Source organism: Somniosus microcephalus, chromosome 29 (genome assembly GCF_052327205.1).
Source record: "Somniosus microcephalus isolate GS21.2 chromosome 29, FLI_Smic_1.0, whole genome shotgun sequence".
Taxonomy (NCBI): domain Eukaryota; kingdom Metazoa; phylum Chordata; class Chondrichthyes; order Squaliformes; family Somniosidae; genus Somniosus; species Somniosus microcephalus.
This window is the reverse complement of record NC_141015.1, coordinates 23,733,965-23,755,550: the sequence shown is the minus strand read 5'-3', so window position 1 is coordinate 23,755,550 and position 21,586 is coordinate 23,733,965. Positions and strand designations below refer to the sequence as shown.

General features: G+C 43.0%; 1 protein-coding gene across 1 annotated transcript in view; it reads left to right on the top strand.

Moving 5' to 3' along the window:
- vstm4a (V-set and transmembrane domain containing 4a) overlaps window positions 1–21,586 on the top strand; it is a 66,326-nt gene that overhangs the window by 33,472 nt on the left and 11,268 nt on the right. The window contains exons 4-8 of the mRNA XM_085970372.1: window positions 5,466–5,534; window positions 7,606–7,713; window positions 7,841–7,874; window positions 10,589–10,695; window positions 18,262–18,326. Of these exons, the coding sequence (XP_085826498.1) occupies window positions 5,466–5,534; window positions 7,606–7,713; window positions 7,841–7,874; window positions 10,589–10,695; window positions 18,262–18,326 (383 nt within the window). The remainder of the gene's footprint in view (window positions 1–5,465; window positions 5,535–7,605; window positions 7,714–7,840; window positions 7,875–10,588; window positions 10,696–18,261; window positions 18,327–21,586) is intronic.

Below are 21,586 nucleotides of genomic sequence, written 5' to 3'. Positions count from 1 at the left end.
TTCAACTTAAATAATGGCTCAGACTTTCTGGGGCCTACGTCCGTGTACGCTGTAAGTGCCCCGCAGGTTCGGGGTTTCCGTGTGCGCTGTGCATGCGCGAAAACCCAGAGCTTGCGATCTGTCAGGTTTCAGCTCGATAGATCCTCCGCATCCCTGGGAAATGGACACTCGCTGGTGGAGAGTCGGGCTATTTCCCCAACTACTGCCCAGCGAATGCCCGGGAAACCCTTATGCCTGGTAAAAGCAAGTGTGGAGCCTTCTTTTACCAGCATAAGGGTGAAAATAAATATTAATATCAGATTTTTAAAATCATTTAAACTTTAAAAAAAACCTTTAAAATTAGTTAGGTTATTTTTGGCACCTTTAAAAATGTTTAAATTAAATTTTCAAAAAATAAAATTTTTGTTTTAAATGTTTAATTAAATTGTATTTTTATTAAATTTAAACATGTGATGATTTATTTTTATTGAGGTTGTGTGAAAGTGTGTTTTTTAGGTCATTCCTATTAAGCTTATGGGGATTCTGTATGTAAATGGAATCCCCCATAAGCATAATGGGAATCTCCCTTTTTGATTGGTTGGGCCGGCCCACGTGATCCCAGGAACGCTTGGGCCCCCGGGATACGTGGGGCCTTTACGCAGGCCCAGGGCCGCAAGAGTCCGAAGATATGGAGGCACCAGGTAGGCGCGTACGTTTCTTGCGGATCGGAGGCATTCGCCCGCCGGAGGCCTCCGACCGCAAGTTCGGGGCCATTAATATAATTGCTTCTTTTACTAATGGTAGCACCCAGTTTCACTCATTGTTTTCACTTGTGCCCACATAAAACACCTCCTCACTTTTAAAGATTCCTACATTACAACAGTGACTACACTTCGAAAATACTTCATTGGCTGTAAAGTGCTTTGGGACGTCCGGAGGTAGTGAAAGTTGCTATGTAAATGCAAGTTTCTTTAATTTAGCTCAGACTCTGATTTGCAACCTCTTGCATAGCGATTATTTTGCCACTTTTTGCATATTTTCCAAAGGGCCGGTGTTGTATTCAACAAGCTCAACATCAAGGAGAGGATTTCTTCCTCTCCTTTAGCTTTGGAAGGTAACATATCAAATTCCTCATTTCATTGCTTCTTGATCCCCTTCCTGACTAATGTCCGAATAGTTTCATTTTCCTCAATGGTCGACTCTGGTCTTTTATTTGGTTTCAGCGGCTCTGCTTATCTGTACTGTTTGTCTAAAGCCAGGCCACCATCCCTCAGCTGCCTTTCCTCACAGAGAATTCCTCCAAATTATTCCAGCCTTTACAATATTGGTGCCTCTTTAAGGTATTTTATACGTTTGGAGTCAATTCACCAATCCTCCGTCTGGCTGTGGAAGCCCATTGAAGTGTTAGCTCAGAGATCCATCTCGCAGTAGTCAGCACAGAAGGAGGCCATTCGACCCATCGTGTCTGTGCCGGCCGAAAAAGAGCTGTACAGCCTAATCCCACTTTCCAGCTCTTGGTCCGTAGCCTTGTAGGTTACGGCATTTCGAGTGCATAACCAAGTACTTTTTAAATGTGATGAGGGTTTCTGCCTCTACCACCCTTTCAGGCAGTGAGTTCCACACCCCCACCACCCTCTGGGTGAAAAAAGTTCTCAACTCCCCTTTAATCCTTCTGCCAATTACTTTAAATCTATGCCCCCCTGGTTATTGACCTCTCTGCTAGGGAAAATAGGTCCTTCCTATCCACTCTATTTGGGCCCTCATAATTTTATACACCTTAACCAAGTCTCCCCTCAGCCTCCTCTGTTCCAAAGAAAACAACCCCAGCCTCTCCAATCTTTCCTCCTGGCTAAAATTCTCCAGTCCTGGCAACATCCTCGTAAATCCTCTCTGTACCCTCTCTAGTGCAATCACATCTATGTTATTCATCTGGTCCATCCATTGAAAGACCAAACAAAAGACAATCTCACTGTAATCTCTGTTTAAACAATGGAGAATCCTCAACGTGTATATCAGTGGCATTGCCAGTGGGTGGGGTGGTGGGGGGTTCAAGGCGAGTCATGCCCGCCCAGGCTAATCATTTGTGGTTGGCCAGTAAATCTCCATTTCATTCCCAGGAACCTCTGCTGCCTATCTTTGGCCTCCATGTTTGGTCTGCAAGTCCGTGCGGTTCCCGGCTCGGCCTTTGGACTATGTATGCTGGTATTCCCTGATTTCCAGCTCTGTCCCCTTCCCGCCACATTGGCCAAATCGAGTTTGAACTCCTGCTCCTCCAACCCGCCCCCAGACCTAACCTATCTCCGCCACTGTTTATCTTGGATCTTAATGACCCTTCGGTCAAACGTGTGGGTGCGTTTATCTGATTTGCTGAGGTAAGTCGCCCTTGAGTTTGTTTAATTCCTTAAACATAGTTGGGGATGGGGGTGGGGGTGGGGGATGGTTCCTGCTTGTTTCCGTTAATTTTGTGTCGCGATTCTGGCGCAATATGGGCAGAATCAGCCGAACCAGTACAAAAGATTGGGGAATATAAAACATAGGTGAGATGCACCCACAAACACTTGCACTCGTGTTTTCCGCGATCTTTTATGCTGGTTCAAGATTCAATCCGCCCAAATCAAGCCCCGCCCACAAAACTGGCCACTCCCCCCCCCCCCCCCCAGGTCAAAATTGCGAGATTCCGACGATTGCGATGGTTTGGGGAGGTTCCTCAAATTGCGCTCATTTTCTCAGGCGCCCAGGCACCAGTGGGCATGAATTTGAGCGAAATCCTGAAGCCTAACCTAACCAGTGTAATTTCAAGCGCATTTCAGGCGCATCTTCCTGATTTCACCCAAAGCAGAAACTCTAGCCCAGTTTGTCCTTCATGGATAGTATTATCTGTTTAGCACAGCAAAGGGTTGCCAACCTTCCAGCCTTGTCCTTGAGCTTCCAGGAATCAAATATTAATCTGTTAGGCGCTGCCACGAGAAGAAAAACTATAGGGGCATTAAAAAAAATGGTGTGTTTTTTTTTCCGATTTTCTTTTTGTTTATTAGTAATAAAAATATTGGCGATGGGAAAAGAGTCTGTTTTTGAAGGACAGTGGGAGGTCACGCGATGAAACAGCCAGGAGTCCATCCAATCAAAGTTAGCGACCCTAGAACATCATCTGGCAAATTGCGTTCAAACTTTCCATAACCAACCTTTCAACACTTACTGCGTTATACTGTGTTAGCTTTACTGCGTGTAATTGGAAATTGCAGGAGGCAGCCATGCCATTGGCAACACTGCCACTACAATGGACCTCAGTGCAGCCTGTAATCCTGCGAAAAGTCCAACTCAATGAAAGATCGATAAATCCTCGGAGAATGAAGGATCGATAAATCCTCGGAGACAAAACTTTGTGGCATGCACATGCGTACTCTTAGGAACTGGCATTTGGGGAACAATTTGCACAGGAATCTATCATACAGTAAAGAAACATCGCTGCACTAACTAAACAATAGTGGATATTAGGGTTGCAAAGGGGTGGAAAGTTTCCGGTAAATTTCCGGAAATTTTCCACGGGAAGTTTAGCTTGGGAATTTTGGGAATTTTGCCCAAAAAAGCACATGCTAGCATAATATTGTTTTTTTTGTATTTCTTTTTTTTTCCAGAGGTCCTCTCTTAAAATTACTAACAGAGATGGAATCTTAATTATTAAGGAATTTCTTAATCAATATATGTTTATCTTCTTACTTGGCTTGTTTTAATAATTACAAGTTTTGTGTGTGACTGTGAACAAATGTGTCCTGATTGGGTGGATGAGCGATTAGCTCCCTCTATTTGTAATATTTGCATATCGAATTGTGATTGGCCTGCAGGCATCTGTAAGACTGCTATAGTTTTTTTAAGATCCAGGTTAGGGGTCCTGAGGGAAGTCATTTTGTTTTCTGCTGATGTTGTGATGATGCAGTAAGTAAATCAGACTTTATACCAAATAAACCAGTTACTTGTTGAACTCTGTTGTCCTTCAATTTAAAATATACAAAATAATACACTATTGGTGATGTAGCGTCGTGTGTGTACAGGTCATGCTTCCATAACATGGAGCATCAGCAAAAATGTACTCACCCTGTTGCAGTCGTGCTGATCGACCACAGTTCGACACAGAGATGAATGCCCTTTATTTCTCTGCATAGAACAATGCCACGTTTACTGTCGGATGTGTGGAAGCATTTTACCCCAGGCATTAAAGATGGAAAGACTGTGTACATGTGCAAACACTGTAGAAAGCCATATGTAAAGAATGCCACAAAGATGCAGCAGCATTTATCCAAATGCAACAACTTCACTCAAAGCTCACAGCAGTCAGCCCAGAGTTCCTCTGCTTCCATTCAAGAAGATGATGGTTCTCATTCAGCATCAGGCTCCTTATCATCAGCAACTCCTGGCCCACTTGGAAGGTTCTTTGATACAATGGATAACCATAGCCAGAAGAATGCAGATGAGTGCCTTGCTTGAGCTGTATATGCAACAGGCTCACCCCTCATGCTCACAGCCAATGTGTACTGGAAGAGATTTTTCAATGTTATTCATGCTGCAGCATACATGCTGGACCCAAAGCATGTTGGGAGACCAATACTTTCTGGAGAACAGATCAACAGCGCTTACAGTGTGATTTCTACCCTCTCACACCATCTCAATCTGGATGTGGGCAAAGTTCTGGGAAGTCTGGCAAAGTTCTCTACCAAGCAAGGTCTTTGGAATGGGGATGGGATATGGGAATCATGCAAGCATATCAGTGCACATACCTGGTGGAAGGGACTTTGTGCATCTGAGGCCCTGTCACCTATTGCATCGGTGATACTCCAAATCCCACCTTCATCAGCGGCCTCTGAACGAAACTGGTCACTTTTTGGGAATACGCATACAAAGGTGCGCAACAGGCTGACTAACCAGAGAGTGGAGAAACTGGTGGCTATCCGGGCGAACCTACAACTTATTGAGCCAGATACAGAAGTGTCCACCACACAGCTAGACACTGACACAGAGGAGGAAATGGACACGTCAGAGCCAGAATCAGAGAATCAGGAGGAGCAATGAGTAGTAGAAGACTCATGAGTAGAAGACTCAAAGGGACAAAATAAGGACAAATTACAGGCTAAATAAGCTGACGCTCTTTTTATTTTATTTTAGATGGGTCTTTTTTGTGGGGGTTCAATAAAGTTCAAAATTATAACCTAAATAAAGTTTTTATTTGTATGGAACAGTATGTCTATTTTGACGACAAAGATAATATAAGGGTCAGAGACAAAAACCATCAGTGTGCAAAAGAACTCAAAATTCCCATAAATTCCCAAAAATTCCCATGGAAAGTTTCCTCTTTTAAAAATTCCCAGAATTTTGCAACCCTAGTGGATATGCGACTGAGGCACAAAATCTAACTGCTGCGGTTAAATATTAAGAACTGACAGGAGGTTCCGTGAGCCAACACAAACGAACAAAATTGTGTTTATTCCTTGCAGATCCTCTTCTGGAAACTTCCACTGTGCTGATTTCCAAGAATCCTAAGGAAGAACGGAGAATATTTGAAGGTGAAGTTCCTCAGCCTTCCAGATTAATTCTCTGAGCTGGCGAAACTAGTCAGCTTGAGAGTGTTTGCTTAAGATTATATTTGGCACATGAGATCAAATACCACCATATGAGTCAGAACCTTCAGAAGTGCAGGGAAGAAAAAGAGGTGGGGAGGAAGATAAATATTTGAGGGAATGACAGGTTTTTTTTATTTCACAGCAATGACTCGTTTAATTTAGCAAATGGCACGTTTAATTTAGCAAAACATCCCACAATGCTTCACAGAGGTGAATAAATTGGATACTAAAGCAGTTGCAGGATTAAAGTTGTGGGAGGTGAATAAAGAGGTGGTCAAAGATGAAGGTCTTAAGGCTTTACATAGGGGAGAGAAGCAGTAAGGCGGACAGCTTTAGAGAAAGAGTTCCCGAGTGTGGGTCTAAGGAGGCTGAAGGCTCTGCCTGAAGGAGGAACGGAGGGAGGGGCTGATGCAAAGGAGGCCAGAGAAGGAAGGGGGGGAAGGTGTGTTCTGGAGGGGGAGGAGGAGCTGAGGTAAGGCCATGGAGGGTTTTGTAGACGAGGATGAAAATGTTGAATTTGGTGTCTTAGAGGGCAGGGAGCTAATGGAGGTTGGCAAGGACAGAAGTAAAAAGGGGACAGGATGCTGCAGGACAGGATGCAAGCAGCTCAGTTCTGACAGACTTATGTAGGGTGGAGCATTCAGTCCACGCATGAAGACTCATCCAGTCCATGCTTTGTGAGGGTGATTGACACGGGAAGGCTACAGAGAGCTCGTGAGTTGGGCACACACGGCTGAAGGAGATGGTGAATGAGCAAAATACTTCAGCCTGGTTTTAAAAACCAAAATTTCCCCTGTGCTCGCTATTTAGCGCAGTTTGAATCTGGCTCCAGGTTCAGTGCACTTATCCAAAACCAAGACCAGTACGTTCGTCCTTACTGCACAGCTACTATCTCAGACACTGGAGAGCCATTACATTGTTAGTCTATTTATACTATAACTTACCATCGGTATCAGCCATGGCTCGTTGGTAGCACTCTTGCCTCTCAGTCAGAAGGTTGTGGGTTCTCAGTCTCGCTCCAGAGACTTGAGCACATAATCCAGGATGGCATTTCAGTGCAGTACTGAGGGAGTGCTGCACTGTTGGAGGCGCCGTCTTTCGGATGAGACGCTAAACCAAGTCCTTGTCTACCCTCACAGATGGACGTAAAAAGATCCCCTGCCATTATTTTGAAGAAGAGCAGGAGAGTTATCCCTCACCCAACATCACTAAAATAAACCTGATTATCTGGTCATTATCTCATTGCTGCTTGCTGTATGCAAATTGACTGCCATGTTTCCTACATTACCACAGTGGCTATATTTTAAAAGTATCTCATTGGCTTTGGCACATCCTGAGTCTGTGAAAGGTGCTATATAAATACAAGTCATTAGAGAGAGAGATATATATAAAATGTGTTAATTTCAAGAGAGAGTTTATTATACCCGAAAATAGTTGAGATTCTTATATCCGAAAATTCAATATAAACCTAATCATATAAAGAAATATCATTATGTATAAAATTATGAGGGGCCTAGATACAGTGGATAGGAAGGACCTATTTCCCTTAGCAGAGGGATCGATAACCAGGGGGCATAGATTTACAGTAATTGGTGGAAGGTTTAGAGGGGATTTGAGGAGAATTTTTTTCACCCAGAGGGTGGTGGGGGTCTGGAACTCACTGCCTGAAAGGGTGGTAGAGGCAGAAACCCTCATCACATTTAAAAAGAACTTGGATATGCACTTGAAATGCCGTAACCTACAAGGCTACGGACCAAGTGCTGGAAAGTGGGATTAGGGTGGATAGCTCTTTGTCGGCCGACACAGACAAGAGGGGCTGAATGGCCTCCTTCTGTGCTGTAACTTTCTATGATTCTATCACTGTACCACACAGACACTAAAGGGGATTATTCTAGTTTCTAGTAACTGAATACATTTTCATTGCCAAGAAGGTTGTCTACTAACACGGCAATTGACTGTTGCAGTTTACATTGTAGGAATCCTGCATCTGTTAATGTCTGTGCCTTATTTTCAGATCTGTATCTGTATGCAACGTTGGTGTGCTCTCTGGGGATTATATCGGTGATGCTTTTTGCGGCAGTTATCATTTGTCAGACTCTGAAAAACAGGAAGAAAACAAGAGGTGACTGAGATGAACCAAAAGATAAACTTGGCCCTTCAACACGTCTCCCTTATCAGGCAACATCATCTAATTTATTCAGTTTAGTTTTGTGTGTACAGAATTTCATCTTCTTGCATTTCTTTTACAGTGAGAAAATATTTGACCAAAGGCCCTAATAGCAGGTATTGTCTTTATGTAATTTTTTGGTGAATTTTGTAATTGAAAGTGGAACATGTTTCTCACTTAAGACACCCATTGACAACTCCAAGTACTTCAGGTGTAAACAGTTAGATGCAGAATAAGGGTTCTGCCCCAGCAACACTTCTCCGCCTGAACCTCGGAAGAGCACCTCCTTCTAACCACCGTTCCCCCTACACCAGTGTAACAGTTCCAATCCCACACTAGTCGTCTATCTGAGTGAGCAGCTCGTACTGCTAAATCAGGGACTGCGGGCTCTTGTGTATTCAGAGTTGAGTCGAAAACCACCTAACCCCATTTCACACTGGACCCTTCGGCAGATTAATCCCATCAGTCCGTCTGGATTTGAATCCAGGTCTCGGATGTGAAACATCCTCTGCTTTTAAAGGCTTTATTTTTCATATAAGGTTCGGCATCCCTTTTCAAAAAGTGAACATGTTGATTTTCAGATCTTCAGATTGTTCTCTACAGATAGCTGAAGCTAGAATTTTCAGCCATTGGGCAAGACGTTGGCAGGAAAAATTCAAACCTTATATAAAAGAATGCAGTCAGCTTGTGGGAGTGGGAACTACAGGAAACGTTCGATTTACCGGCACCTAAATAACCGGAAAGCTCGGTTAACCGGCAAAATTCAGGAGTAGGTTTTACTTCATATTCTACTTGCCTTCCTCGATGTGTTGCTATGCAAGGGTGTGGCTGCAGCTGTTGCTAAGCTACAGAGACGCTTGGAACTTGTGGCCATTGTTCTGCAGTTGTTGCTAAGCAACAGGGTTTGTTGCTTTATACGGAGCTGTCAGCTCTCCGTATCTTTTACTATAGCGTTCGGTTATCCGGAATTTTTGATGAACCGGCACCACGTCGGTCCCGTCCGTGCCGGATAAAAAAAAGTTTCCTGTAATTCTGGAATATGGCATGGTATGCTCATTTATTGTAGTTGTGGATGCTGGGGCAATTGGAGCTTTCAAGACTGAGAGAGATAGATTTTTGTTGGGTAAGGGTACCAAGGGATTTGGTGCTAAGGTGGATAAATGGAGTTGAGGTACAGACCAGCCATCATCTCATTGAGCGGCGGAGCAGGCTCAAGGGACTTGATGGCCTGCTCCTCTTTCTATGCTTTAAATTTTGATGGGCTCCAACTGGATTTCCAATCGGAGGAGTACAGATTTAGGCCGAGAATCTGCTTTGTGTTGGTTTGGCAGCACGGTGGCATAGTGGTTAGCACTGTTGCCTCACAGCGCCAGGGACCCGGGTTCAAATCCGGCCTCGGGTGACTGTGTGGAGTTTGCACATTCTCCCCGTGTTTGCGTGGGTTTCCTCCGGGTGCTCCGGTTTCCTCCCACAGTCCAAAGATGTGCGGGTTAGGTTGATTGGCCATGATAAAAATTGTCCCTTAGTGTTAGGGGGGATTAAATATGTGGGGTTACGGGGATAGGGCTTGGGTGGGATGGCTGTCGGTGTAGGGACCGGGTGCTAGGGTTTGGATGATCAGCCATGATCTCGTTGAATGGCGGAGCAGGCTCGAAGGGCCGAATGGCCTACTCCTGCTCCTAGTTTCTATGTTTCTATCTATGTTTCTAACTGAGCCACATATGAACTGGAGGAGAGGAGAGCAGCATTAGAAACTGTTAGGCCATTATTATGCCTCAACTTAAAATGGCTGAAGAACAGCAATAAGGATATGATTTTATTGTGCCTGGACACAACTAAAATTCTATAAAATTCTAACAGGACTAGGCAGACTAGATGCAGGAAGGATGTTCCCGATGGCGGGGGAGTCCAGAACCAGGGGTCACAGTCTTAAGGATAAGGGGTAAGCCATTTAGGACAGAGATGAGGAGGAATTTCTTCACCCAGAGAGTGGTGAACCTGTGGAATTCTCTGCCACACAGGGCAGTTGAGGCCAATTCATTAAATATATTCAAGAAGGAGTTGGATATATTTCTTGAGGCTAAAGGGATCAAGGGATATGGGGAGAAAGCAGGGACAGGGTATTGAATTTGGATGATCAGCCATGATCGCATTAAATGGCGGAGCGGGCTTGAGGGGCTGAATGGCCTACTCCTGCTCCTATCTATGTTTCTATGTAACTGCATGAACAGGTACATAGCTGAGAGCCTTAAGCCTGGATTCGCATCCAAGTTTGAAATTGTTTTTTTTTTGGTCCAGGCACTTGGAATATTTAGTGTAAATGATTTATAAAGATGTGAATGACTGGAGTGCAATACCATGACCCATTTTGTGCATAATTGAGGAATACATGCCTGCTTGCAGGAAGTAAATAATGAAGATACTTTGGTTGCATTTTGGTTTCCAAAAAGACTATCATTCTGACTGGGACAGAAATTAGTTTTGCAAATCAGGTAAAAATTGTATGAAAAAATATGGGTGAAGTCGTATCAGATTTGCAGCTATTCCTATTTCTGTTATTTGTTATATTTCTGTTGCGCACAGTCAAGGATGTACCTTAAAGAGAACGGCCGTAAAGACTAGGCTCTCCCTAGAGATGACCCCTTTGTCCATCTCTGGTTCATTAATACTCTGTGGAAGACGGGGGCAAAGGTGAGAAACGTGCAAGGCCAATCATGTGGCTTCCTGAGGGATACGCAGTCCAGCCAGCAGCTTATCATTTTTCCGCATGCAGGTTGAATGGTGAGAACTAACCGCATGGATGTTGGAATAAAAGTCTTGTGCTTTACAGTTCAGGAGAAACGGTGATGAGTACGGGGAGCACGTCACTCCTGCAGCCCAAATCGGAAAAGAAAAAAATTGTAGCGCAAGAGCCGCCGCCACCAATTCCAGTTAAAAGTAGGTCTCAATGGATCGTACGCTGCTGCTTAAATGTAAAGCAACATTGGTGCAGATTAATGGGTGTTTCTGCTCGTTTTGCTCTTTGTGGGGCTTCGCTCTGAGCAAATTGGCTGCCGAGTTTCTCTACAACAGCAGCAGCTTGGATTTATACAGGGCCTTTAACATAGAGAAAGGTCCCACGGTGCTCTATACAACTACAGTGACTATGCTGTAGAAGTAATTCATTGGCTGTGAAACTGTTTGGGACGTCCGGCAGATGTGGAAGACACGATATAAATGCAAGCTCTTTCTTTTTCTTTTCGTGCTAACCTCTAGAGAGCTAGAAAGGCCCCAATGTCAATCCTTTGGCCTGAATTCAGTGAGCTGAAGGATAGCGGAGGGGCTGCAGATTTCTCTCCTGGTCACGGCTTCGTAACTTCTGCTGGAACTTCCCCACGTGTGGATGTCAGGCGATAAGAGGATTGGCCTCAATTGAGGCTCCCTGTGGTTGAATGTGTCCAAGGCTCACACGTGAAAAATGGCCACTTGGTTGAGGTACTAAAATGTTTCTGGCAAAGTTTCTGTGGAACAGTGGCCATTGCGATCCTCCATTGCCACAGTGGCCATTGCGTCCTTCCGTGGAAGATGACCCATCTCTTTCCATTTTTTAATATTTTGAACCAGCTTTATCTCCTTTTTTCACCACACCTCCTGCAGGCACCAGTGCTTACTGGGCTAGAGCTTCATTCTGATTTGCAATTCCCGACCATTACTTAAGAGTTGATGGTTTTGTGTCTGGTTTCCCTTCCGTTCCCAAGTAAAGGGCACTTTCCCCCAACTGAAGGATGGGACTCAAGGTCGCGTGTGTCAATCATCCTGCCCTTCCTGAGCTTCGCACGACTGTTCCCGTCCAATCCAGTATTGCGATTCAATCATGCCTTCAAGATTTGTGACATTCCCGTTCCATCTCTCCAGTACAGAACACTCATTGTTTGGTCGATTAATTTGAATATGTGAAAGTGGCTTGAAAGCAGAAACTCAATGATTATTAAAGGGATCAGACAGCTTGGAGTAACCGTTGGTTTACTTATTATCTGAGGTCAGTTAAATGTTCCAATAAACCACGCCCTCCCAGCAACCCCCCACCTCACCTCCCCCACTTTATACTGAAGAACTGTACAATTTGGGATGAAGTTCTCTGTGGCCCAGCCTGCCAATCAAGCTGTGTTCCGGGAAAAGAGATGAAAGCCCTGCCCTTTCCAGCATTCCAGCTATTCCCGCTTACACAGTTAACAGTAATAAAGGGGTACTTAGGATATCAATCAGCACAAGTACATAAAGGCCATTTGACTGCTGAAGAATTGATTGATGGAGCCTGCTTGTAATTGCTGGCAGCTGCCTTACCCTCCCACTGACACAGCTATTAATGAATTAGTGGAAATCTAATTAATGGACCAAGATGATGTCCAGCATTTTATTTATTTACTTTACGTGTTTTGCATTGTTCGCATTCATTATAGTCTTTTATAATGGAAATAGAAAAGAATTAGCTTCTCTGTAAACAGATAACCAGAAATGCTCTGTGTAGTCTCATCGTGTTCAAATAGTTGCTATATTATTTATACAAATATAGACAATGTGTATATATAGTCTATAAGTGTATATTTTATACATAATGGGCCGGATTTCCCGATCGGAAGATTCCTGTGTGCGGATGCCTCCGATCGGGAAAAATCTACCCACGCTGGCTCCGTAGGTCCTGAGACTTCCGCTCCTGGGCCTCTCCTGGTGCGCGCGTGCAGAGGCCCAGGTATCCCAGGGGCGCAGACGGTTCGCAAGCACCCTTGAGATCACGTGGACCATGGGGAACCAATCAAAGAAGGGAATCCCCCTGCACACTTTTGACAGGTCTCTACACATAGATCTGTCAAAAGTATGAATGGGGATCGCATTTAAAAACAGTTAAACATTAAATACACTTTTTTAATATCACGCATTTAAAATTAGTTAAAATTACATTAGATTAAATATTTTAAACAAAAATGTAATTTTTTGTAAAAAAATTTTTTTACAGGGCTAAACGTACCTTTTTTAAAAGTATTTTTTAAAATTATAAATGAGTGAATTTTTTTAATTTTTTTTACTTTTTTAAACTCTCATGCTGGTAAAAGTAGGCCTTACGCCGCTTTTACCAGGCGTAAGATTTTTAAAGGTTTTCAGTGGGCGGAGGTTCTCCAGAAAGCAGAACTCTCTGCCCGCGGAGGCCCTTTTCCCGGGCAGGCGGAGGATCTGTCAAGAGGATTCTTCACAGATCGGAAGTGCTGGGTTTTAGTGCATGCACTTCGCATGCCTGAAACCGGCACTTGCGAGGCCCCTACAGGTGCGTACACACCTGTGGGGGTCGGAAAATATGGGCCAATGTAAGTGAATAATTTATACATAATATAGCAACATATGTTATATGTATATAGAAAGAAAGACTTGCATTTATATAATGCCTTGCACGATCTCAGGATGTCCCAAAGCACTTTACAGCCAATGAAGTACTTTTGAAGTGTAGTCACTGTTGTAATGTAGGAAATGCGGCAGCCAGTTTGCGCACAGCAAGGTCCCACAAACAGCAATGTGATAATGACCAGATAATCTGTTTTAGTGATGTTGATTGAGGGATAAATATTGACCAGGATATACATATATACAAATGTGCATACACGTGTGTGTGTATATATATATATATATATATATAGTGCACCTACATAGATGCACATATGTACCATGGACATACACACACATATTTATTTAATATATATATAAGCATAATACTTACACATATATACAAATGCACATAAAAATATACACACATATATTTATACACAAGCGTACACACATAAATAAAAATATAAGCTGCAGCTGGATATTTTTGCGGTTCTTCTATAAATGAAAGGTAAACACATAACTAAGGTCTGACAATCTGTTGATGTCGCGTGAGTCTTATTCTAGTTCCTGCTCTCAGCTTAGGCTGTGCATCTCATCCTTGGTTATTTTCTCACCCCTGACTTTTGTGTGCGATTGCGTTAATTCAATTCTAGTGTCGTCACTGGAACGATAATAACTAAATCGGCAGTTACTCAAAGCTGTAATAATCGAGTTTCAGCTTTCAAGCCACTTCCACATATTCAAATTAATCGAGCAAGCAATGAGTGTTCTGTACTGAAGAGATGGAACGGGCATGTAAGAAATCTGTCCGGCATCAAAGTTTGATCAGGTTTAAGGCACTAAAGAGAACTGAGGCCCTACATTCGGCAGGTAGCTCATTGGATATTGAATAGGTCAGGGATGCCAACCCAACAATCTCCACTGATCACCAACAGAGTTATGGAAAACAGGATTTTGCAGGAAAATAGACTGTGTTTGAAAGCAATGGAATTTTTGACTAGGAAAAGATGCTGCTCCAATTGCCCATTCCTAGCTCCACACTGCTGCTGATGTCTCTTACCATCATGGTCAATCCTTCCATTGGAATATAAGGGGACTGTCTGAACCATGATCTGCTCTATGATTGGCTGAAAAGTTGTGCACTCCTGTGATTTTACCTTCCACTACTTTTCTACCTTGAACAGCTTGACCTAGCAGCTCATATAAGAACTGACAAGTTCACCACTGAGGGCAGATAGTGGCCCAAAAATTCCTGTAGCCAGTCAACAAACGGCGCCCGCTGTTAGTTAGACTTCCCCTTGCCCGTTTAATCGCCGTGATAGTTGGGAGTTGCTGAAAGCGCGCGATGGAAACGGTGCAGCGCCCTCTACAGGGCATCTGGGACCTGAGTGAACAGGCCAAGCAACTGGGTGTCTCCTTAACCAATCAGACTGAAGGATTGTGAAATGACCAGTGCAAGGCCTGAGCAAGGACGTGCAATTTAGAAGGGTGACTTCAATGTCAAATCAGGTATAGAAAGAGAAATAAAGAGAGGGAAAAGAAAGATTTGATTGAGAGAGGCGAAAAAGTAAAAAATAATTTAAATTACATTTTAAAAAAATCTCCAACAATAATTAAAAATTGAAAGATTGAGACTCCACACTTGTAATAGTTAATTTTCAGTGCCAGAGAGGTTGACTGGCAGTAATTAGCACTTATCACATTGTTAAAAGGGTACTTAGACTTGAAAAGACTTGACTTAACTTTCTGTGGCGAGTTTGCTTCATATCTATAGCGCAAGTACCGCAACTTCACTGGCGAGGCGCACAGCGAGATGCCATTTTCGCAAAGCTACTGGCAGAGCAGCGCATCCCAGACAGCAACTTTTCAATTTCCGCATTTACTCTCACATCTGCCTTCGCCTGCAGTTCCTTATGGCATTTTCACATAAATAACGGAGAGAGCTATTAGCCTCGCCGTTAATTTGACCGCAATTTTTGAGCCAACGTGTTTCATTGTCACCTTATCTCTGACATAAGAAAACTACTAGGCACTTGGTCTAAGCGTTAAACAAGGCTTTAATCAACTGTTTTACAACATGGCGGTCTAGTTGTGTCCTTCACTAGTTCCTGTTAAGAATGTCCTGCGCAAGCTGGGCCTGTGCCCGAGTATTTATACTCTCCCTGGACAGTGCCACCCGTAGGATGCTCCGTATTATTTCATAAGTCTTTCTTTCATGAATGACTGATTCATGTCATTCTCCATCTATCTTTCCTTAGTGACATTGAGTTTTGACATGCTATTCACCCCTGAAGGGGCATTATAACCAAGAGCGATACTCTCCTCAACCAACATTCATACACTCTGGTTTTCCGATACTGGTCACTAGGTAGCAATTGGAAGGGGAACATAGGCTGATTTTGCCCCTAGATGTGCCTCTACTGCCACCCTAGTCTGGTGATTGAGCTCTGCATGAACCAGGGATGAAATATGGGAAGCCCCTCATTCCAGGCTGTGCATGCACACAATGAGCAAGAGGGAGTTAGATGATTACAGTTGTTTTTTATTGACTCACAACAAATTAATTTCCTTATGTCCATTTGGCTTATTGGAGTATTCAGTCATCCCACAATGCCAGTAGGGAGCCCTTGAAGGGAGCATGAGATAGAGACAACAATGTAATGCCAATTCTGTAACCCACAAGTGAGTCCAATAGTCAAAGCCATCCTAATATTCATATCATCCTGATTACCACGCACTATTCTGTAGGGTTTGAGTGGTTTCCTCAGTAGTGTATCCATTATTAAACACTTTGTTACTCTCATCACCACAATGATGAATTTTTAACACACCCTGTAAATGATGGATTATATTTCATGTACAATTCGTTCAGTGTCTTTCAACATTAATGTAACATTTTTCAACCCACTGCTAAAAATGTAAGCGTAGAAGTCGGTATGCATTGAGCCCATTTTATGGGCGTAAAACAGATGCAGATAATACCAATTTATTCAGTCATATTTTAGGCGTTCCAGGCAGAAGACATTAGGCCTCTTGAATATTTAAAGTAGGGGGCCTAACATCTGTTAAAGGACCCCTTTCGAAAATTCGTCAGCCACCAAAGGACGTTGAGTAATAAAAAAAAATTTTTTAAACACTTTCTGGGGAGCCAGGAGGTGCAGGAGTTAGCTGAGGGCCCAAAATTCACCTCCCGCTTCACCAGCCTGGGAACTCGCAGCAGGCGTCCGCAGTTCAATGAGGCCCGAGGCTACATTCCGATAGGGCCTACCTGTTCCGGTGCAGGGATCGTTCCCTGTGCCCCGTTCTCTGCCTGCAGGCTGAAGCTATGCAATGTCCACCCCTCAGAGTCACATTTCTCACTCGGATGTTAGAGTACGTTCAGAGCTTCGAGACTTGATGGTCGACTTCCCTTCCGTACCTCCTCAGTCTCAATCTCACCCAAAGCTTTTCAGATAGGATCTCGGAGCAGAGCGCAGGGATGAGCCTGTCATCGCATAAATCACCACGCTCCCCAATAGATATGTCAATGTTCGGAAAGAGGAGGGCAACAATTTTCCACAAACTGTAATAAAAATCCTAAAGGGATAAAAAAAAATCCAAACTGTTCACCCAGACCATCCATCCCTAAGATCCCAACAGGCCAACATGGAACATAGGAACAGGAGGAGGCCATTTAGCCCCTCCAGCCTGTTCCGTCATTCAATGAGATCATGGCTGTTCTGTGACCTAACTCCATCCACCTGCCTCATATCCCTTAATACCTTTGGTTAACAAAAATCTACCAATCTCGGTGGCCACAAGCTCACAACAACTCCAAACCCCTCTATATAAATAGGAACTTTGATATCCCTTGATTTAGCAGAACCATAGGAATATTGCCAATATCTTGACCCCCCCCCCCCAAACAATGCACTCTCTCCAATGTGTGGACAACTGTACTGATGACCCATATATGGCAGTGTAGCCTTTAGGTACCACGTGACATCGTGACTTCATCAAGTATAATGGCCCGTATTTTCTGATCTGGAAAAAATCTAGACTTACCCGAGGGCTCCCGAGGTGCGTATAGTTCCGCTCCTGGGCCTGTCCAAACTCAAAATGCGCAGGGCCCACATATCCCAGGGGCGCAGGCGGTTCACAAGCATCCCTGGGATCACGTGGGCCATGGGGAGCCAATAGGAGAAGGGAATCTCTCTTCATACACTTGACAGATAGACCTGTCAAATATATGAATGGAGATCACCCCAAAAACATAGTAAAACATTAAATAAATTTTTTAAAACCATCACATTTTTAAAATGGGTTGAAATTACAATAAATTAAATATTTTAAACATTTAATTTTTTGAAATAAAGAATTAAAGTTTTTTACGGGGCTAAAAAGAAACAATTTTTTTTAAAGTATTTTTAAATTATAAATGAGTGAAAAATTTTTTTTTAACTTTTTTTCAACTCTTATGCTGGTAAAAGCAGGCCTTACGCTGCTTTTACCAGGCGTAAGATTTCTAAGGGTTTTCTGCGGGCGGAGGTTCTGCAGAAAGCGGAACTCTCCCCCCCGCAGAGGCCCTTCTCCAGGGCAGGCGGAGGATCAGTCAAGAGTGTTCTTGGCAGATCGGAAATACCGGTTTTCAGCGCATGCGCTTCGCATGCCTGAAACAGGCATTTCCGATGTCCCTACGGGTGTGTACACAGCTCGTACCCACCCGTAGGCATCGGAATATACGGCCCAATATGTATGTAGTCTTTCTGAATAAAAAAAAAACCCTCCTTCTTTCACATTTACCCATTTCATTTTCTTTCTGTATTTTGATTCACCCCCCTCCCCGTCATTATACCTCTGCACCCTATAATTTGCATCCGCAATATGTTCCACCCAGGCTAAGCAGCTCTGTGTATGAGAGCCAGACTGCTGAAGCCAGCAATGTGGGACCTAGTTATTAAAAGGAATTTAAAACCAGTCGGCACAAGAAAGCTAGAGTTCTGTTCCTTGAAATGGAAAGGCACTGCGAGCACACTGAGCTATGTGAGTGTGTGAGAGAGAAAGCAATAGCTGATATGTTCTTTGCATCCATTATTGCTCAGCAGGAAATCAAGATGTGCATTATTTGACGATTTTAACATTATAACATGCTTCCTTTCTATATTTCAGTACCAACTAGAGACGCGTCGATTAAAAAAAAGTTTTTGAAGAAACATGATGCTAAATCCATTCTGGTAAGCATATTCTGGACATTTTTTATTTTAGCCATGTTTTTGAAAATGATCTCAATAAACTAACAGGGCTCTGGGGCCTTGTGAGTTGTTCATTTTAGTTATTTTGGAGAAACATAGAAAAATAGGAGCAGGAGTCGGCCATTCGGCCCTTCGAGCCTGCTCCGCCATTCAATATGATCATGGCTGATCCTCTATCTCAATACTACATTCCCGCTCTCTCCCCATACCCCTTGATGCCTTTTGTGTCTAGAATTCTATCTATCTCCTTCTTAAATATATTCAGTGACTTGGCCTTTACAGCCTTCTGTGGTAGAGAATTCCACAGGTTCACCACCCTCCGAGTGAAGAAATTTCTCCTCATCTCAGTCCTAAATGTCCTACCCCGTATCCTGAGACTGTGACCCCCTGGTTCTAGACCCTCCAGCCAGGGGAAACATCCTCCCTGCATCCAGTCTGTCTAGCCCTGTCAGAATTTTATATGTTTCAATGAGATCCCCTCTCATTCTTTTAAACTCTAGTGAATACAGGCCTAGTCGACCCAATCTCTCCTCGTACAACAGTCCTGCCATCCCAGGAATCAGTCTGGTGAACCTTTGCTGCACTCCCTCTATGGCAAGTATATCCTTTCTTGGGTAGGGAGACCAAAACTGCACACAGAAGGAATCAGAAATGAAAGGGCTGATTCTGGAATTGAACCCTCTCCGTGAGGATCGCCTCTTTCAGTATGCACAGGTCAGGCCCGAACTGCGCTCCTTACAGGGCCTCCCTCAGCCCACGATTGTCCAAACCCAAAATCAGCCCTTAAATGCTGCATAGCTAGTTTTAAATGGATGCCCCACTAACCCAAATCCCTTTTTGCTTTATGCTCCTCTTTGTGATCATTTTATCCAAAAAAATCTGACCCAAAATGTTTTTTATTATAATAACTGCAAAGTCTTTAACACCTATTCAGCTGATAGCCACGCTTAAAGAAAAATATTTCCTATGTGAGGAGAATCATTTCTTCCATAGTGCAAAGCAGATTATATTAATCCTGCAAATCTGCTTTAAAACCAAATTATTACTGCTAACTTTCAGTGTGCGTCCAACATGATGGCCCATTGGATCACATTGAAAATCGGCCATTTAGGACTGAGATGAGGAGAAATTTCGGGTTGTGAATTTCTGGAATTCTCTACCCCAGAGGGCTGTGGACGCTCAATCGTTGCGTATATTCAAGACAGAGATGGATAGATTTTGGAATATTAAGGGAATCAAGGGATATGGGGATCGGGCGGGAAGGTGGAGTTGAGGTAGAAGATCAGCCATGATCTTATTGAATGGCGGAGCAGGCTTGAGGGGCCGAATGGCCGACTCCTGCTCCGATTTCTTCTGGTCTTATGCCCTGGAGTCTCCAGGAATTTAAGATTAATCTCCAGGACGCTACTGCGAGCAACCTGGGAGAAAAATCATTGGGGTATTAAAAAAATGGTGAGGGTTTTTTAATCCATTTTCTTTGAAGATTTCTGTTTGTTAGTTATAAAAATATTAGAGATGGGGGCAAAAGGCTTTTTGACTGGGTGATGTGGTTGGAAGCAAAACGTCATGTGATGAAACCTTCATGACTAAGGCTCGCCAACTCTGGTGGGACAATCAGGTGCTTGTATTTCATTCTAGTCTCTTTTGCTTGTATTTTTTATTGTAGGCATCTTATATAAATATCTGCCACTTCCTGCATTATTTCTATATACAGGTTGACTATCCCTTATCCAAAAACCTTAGGACCAGCTGTGTTTCGGTTTTCGGAAATTTTTGGATTTCAGAAGGTATTATTTCAGACTGGGAAACTCTGAACATTAAATTAATTTGGTAATTAGTATTTGTATTTAATATAAATTTTAAAAGTTCAGGCTACCTCTTGCGACTGTTCCGTGTCTCATTCCCCTTCCTGCTTCTCTGTGCTGCCGCTCACAGTCTGTTTACAGCTCCCCCTGCTCCGTATCTGAATTCCTTGACTTAGCGGGGGTCTGGGGCTCGACTGCCGCCACCAGTTGTGGGAAAGTCGGATATTGGCTGACTCCTACGCTAAGCTGGCCCGCAAATCAGGTCAGAAAAGCATCGGCCGCGTCGGGTCATGTTTGGCGCCACTCGGGTTATGTCGTGCGCACGACTTACGCTCCACAAAAAAACTTCCGGTTTTCAGAGGTTTTCGGTTTTCAGAAGTGCGGATAAAGGATAGTCTACCTGTATTTAGATTGCCAGAGCATTACAAGCGAGCAATAAGCATACACAGAATCTGGGCTGCTATCACTTCATGTACAATTTACTCATCATAGACTTGCTAATTTTATTGTATCTTTATTGCTTTCTAAGATCCAATTATTTATTTAGTTCTCTTTGGCTTTATTGAATTATATTTACTATCAGACCATCATAAAAATGTATGAAAACCACACATCAACCCAACATGTAGGGTGACCTATATTCCAGAATGCAGCATTATTTTTCATATCCACACATAATAAAATAAAGAATAAATAGATAATCTACAATGGAACACAATGCAATTTTACAATAATTCAATAAAACACCCGGAGAACGTGATTTCATAACTTGATGTGCTAAAATTTGCATGAGTTGGGTTTACTGGGACTATTTTAAGAGAGGCAGTAATGGCCCATAAAAAAAAAACTGGTGTGGTGGAATCAGAATAAAACAAATGGTAATTAAATGAAAGAGCAGGATTTTACACACACATTCAGGCTGGCTGGTTTTTAAAAAAGATATATTATTTAACCCTGATCACATCACCAACACAAAATGGCTGAAATATTACAATTGCTGCTTTGACAATATTATATTATTGTCTTAATCCACTTACTGGCCTATTGTGTTTAATGAAAAACTTTTATTACGTCTCTTAAGTTCAGTGAAGGTTCTTTTAAATTAACTTTTGTTTGTAAATCGATTTGTTTTCCCCCTCAGTGTTTCGTCGAAGTCTTTATTGAGCTGCGTCTGCTTGATGCGTAATTGATTCTGCCAAACGCTATGTAGATTGTGAAAGGTTGTGGATTATTCTGAAAATGATGGTAGCAATGCAGGCCGAACAATGCACAGACATGTAGCACTTGGCAACTGTTGGTTTTTGACCTGTAAGGACTTCTACTAAGCAAGGAGTTAAGGATGGGTTTGCTTTTTTTCCATTAGATTTACAAAAGCTCTATTTAAATGTCTCCCACCTAGTAATTTGCTGGCACAATATCCCTTTTCCCCAAATATAC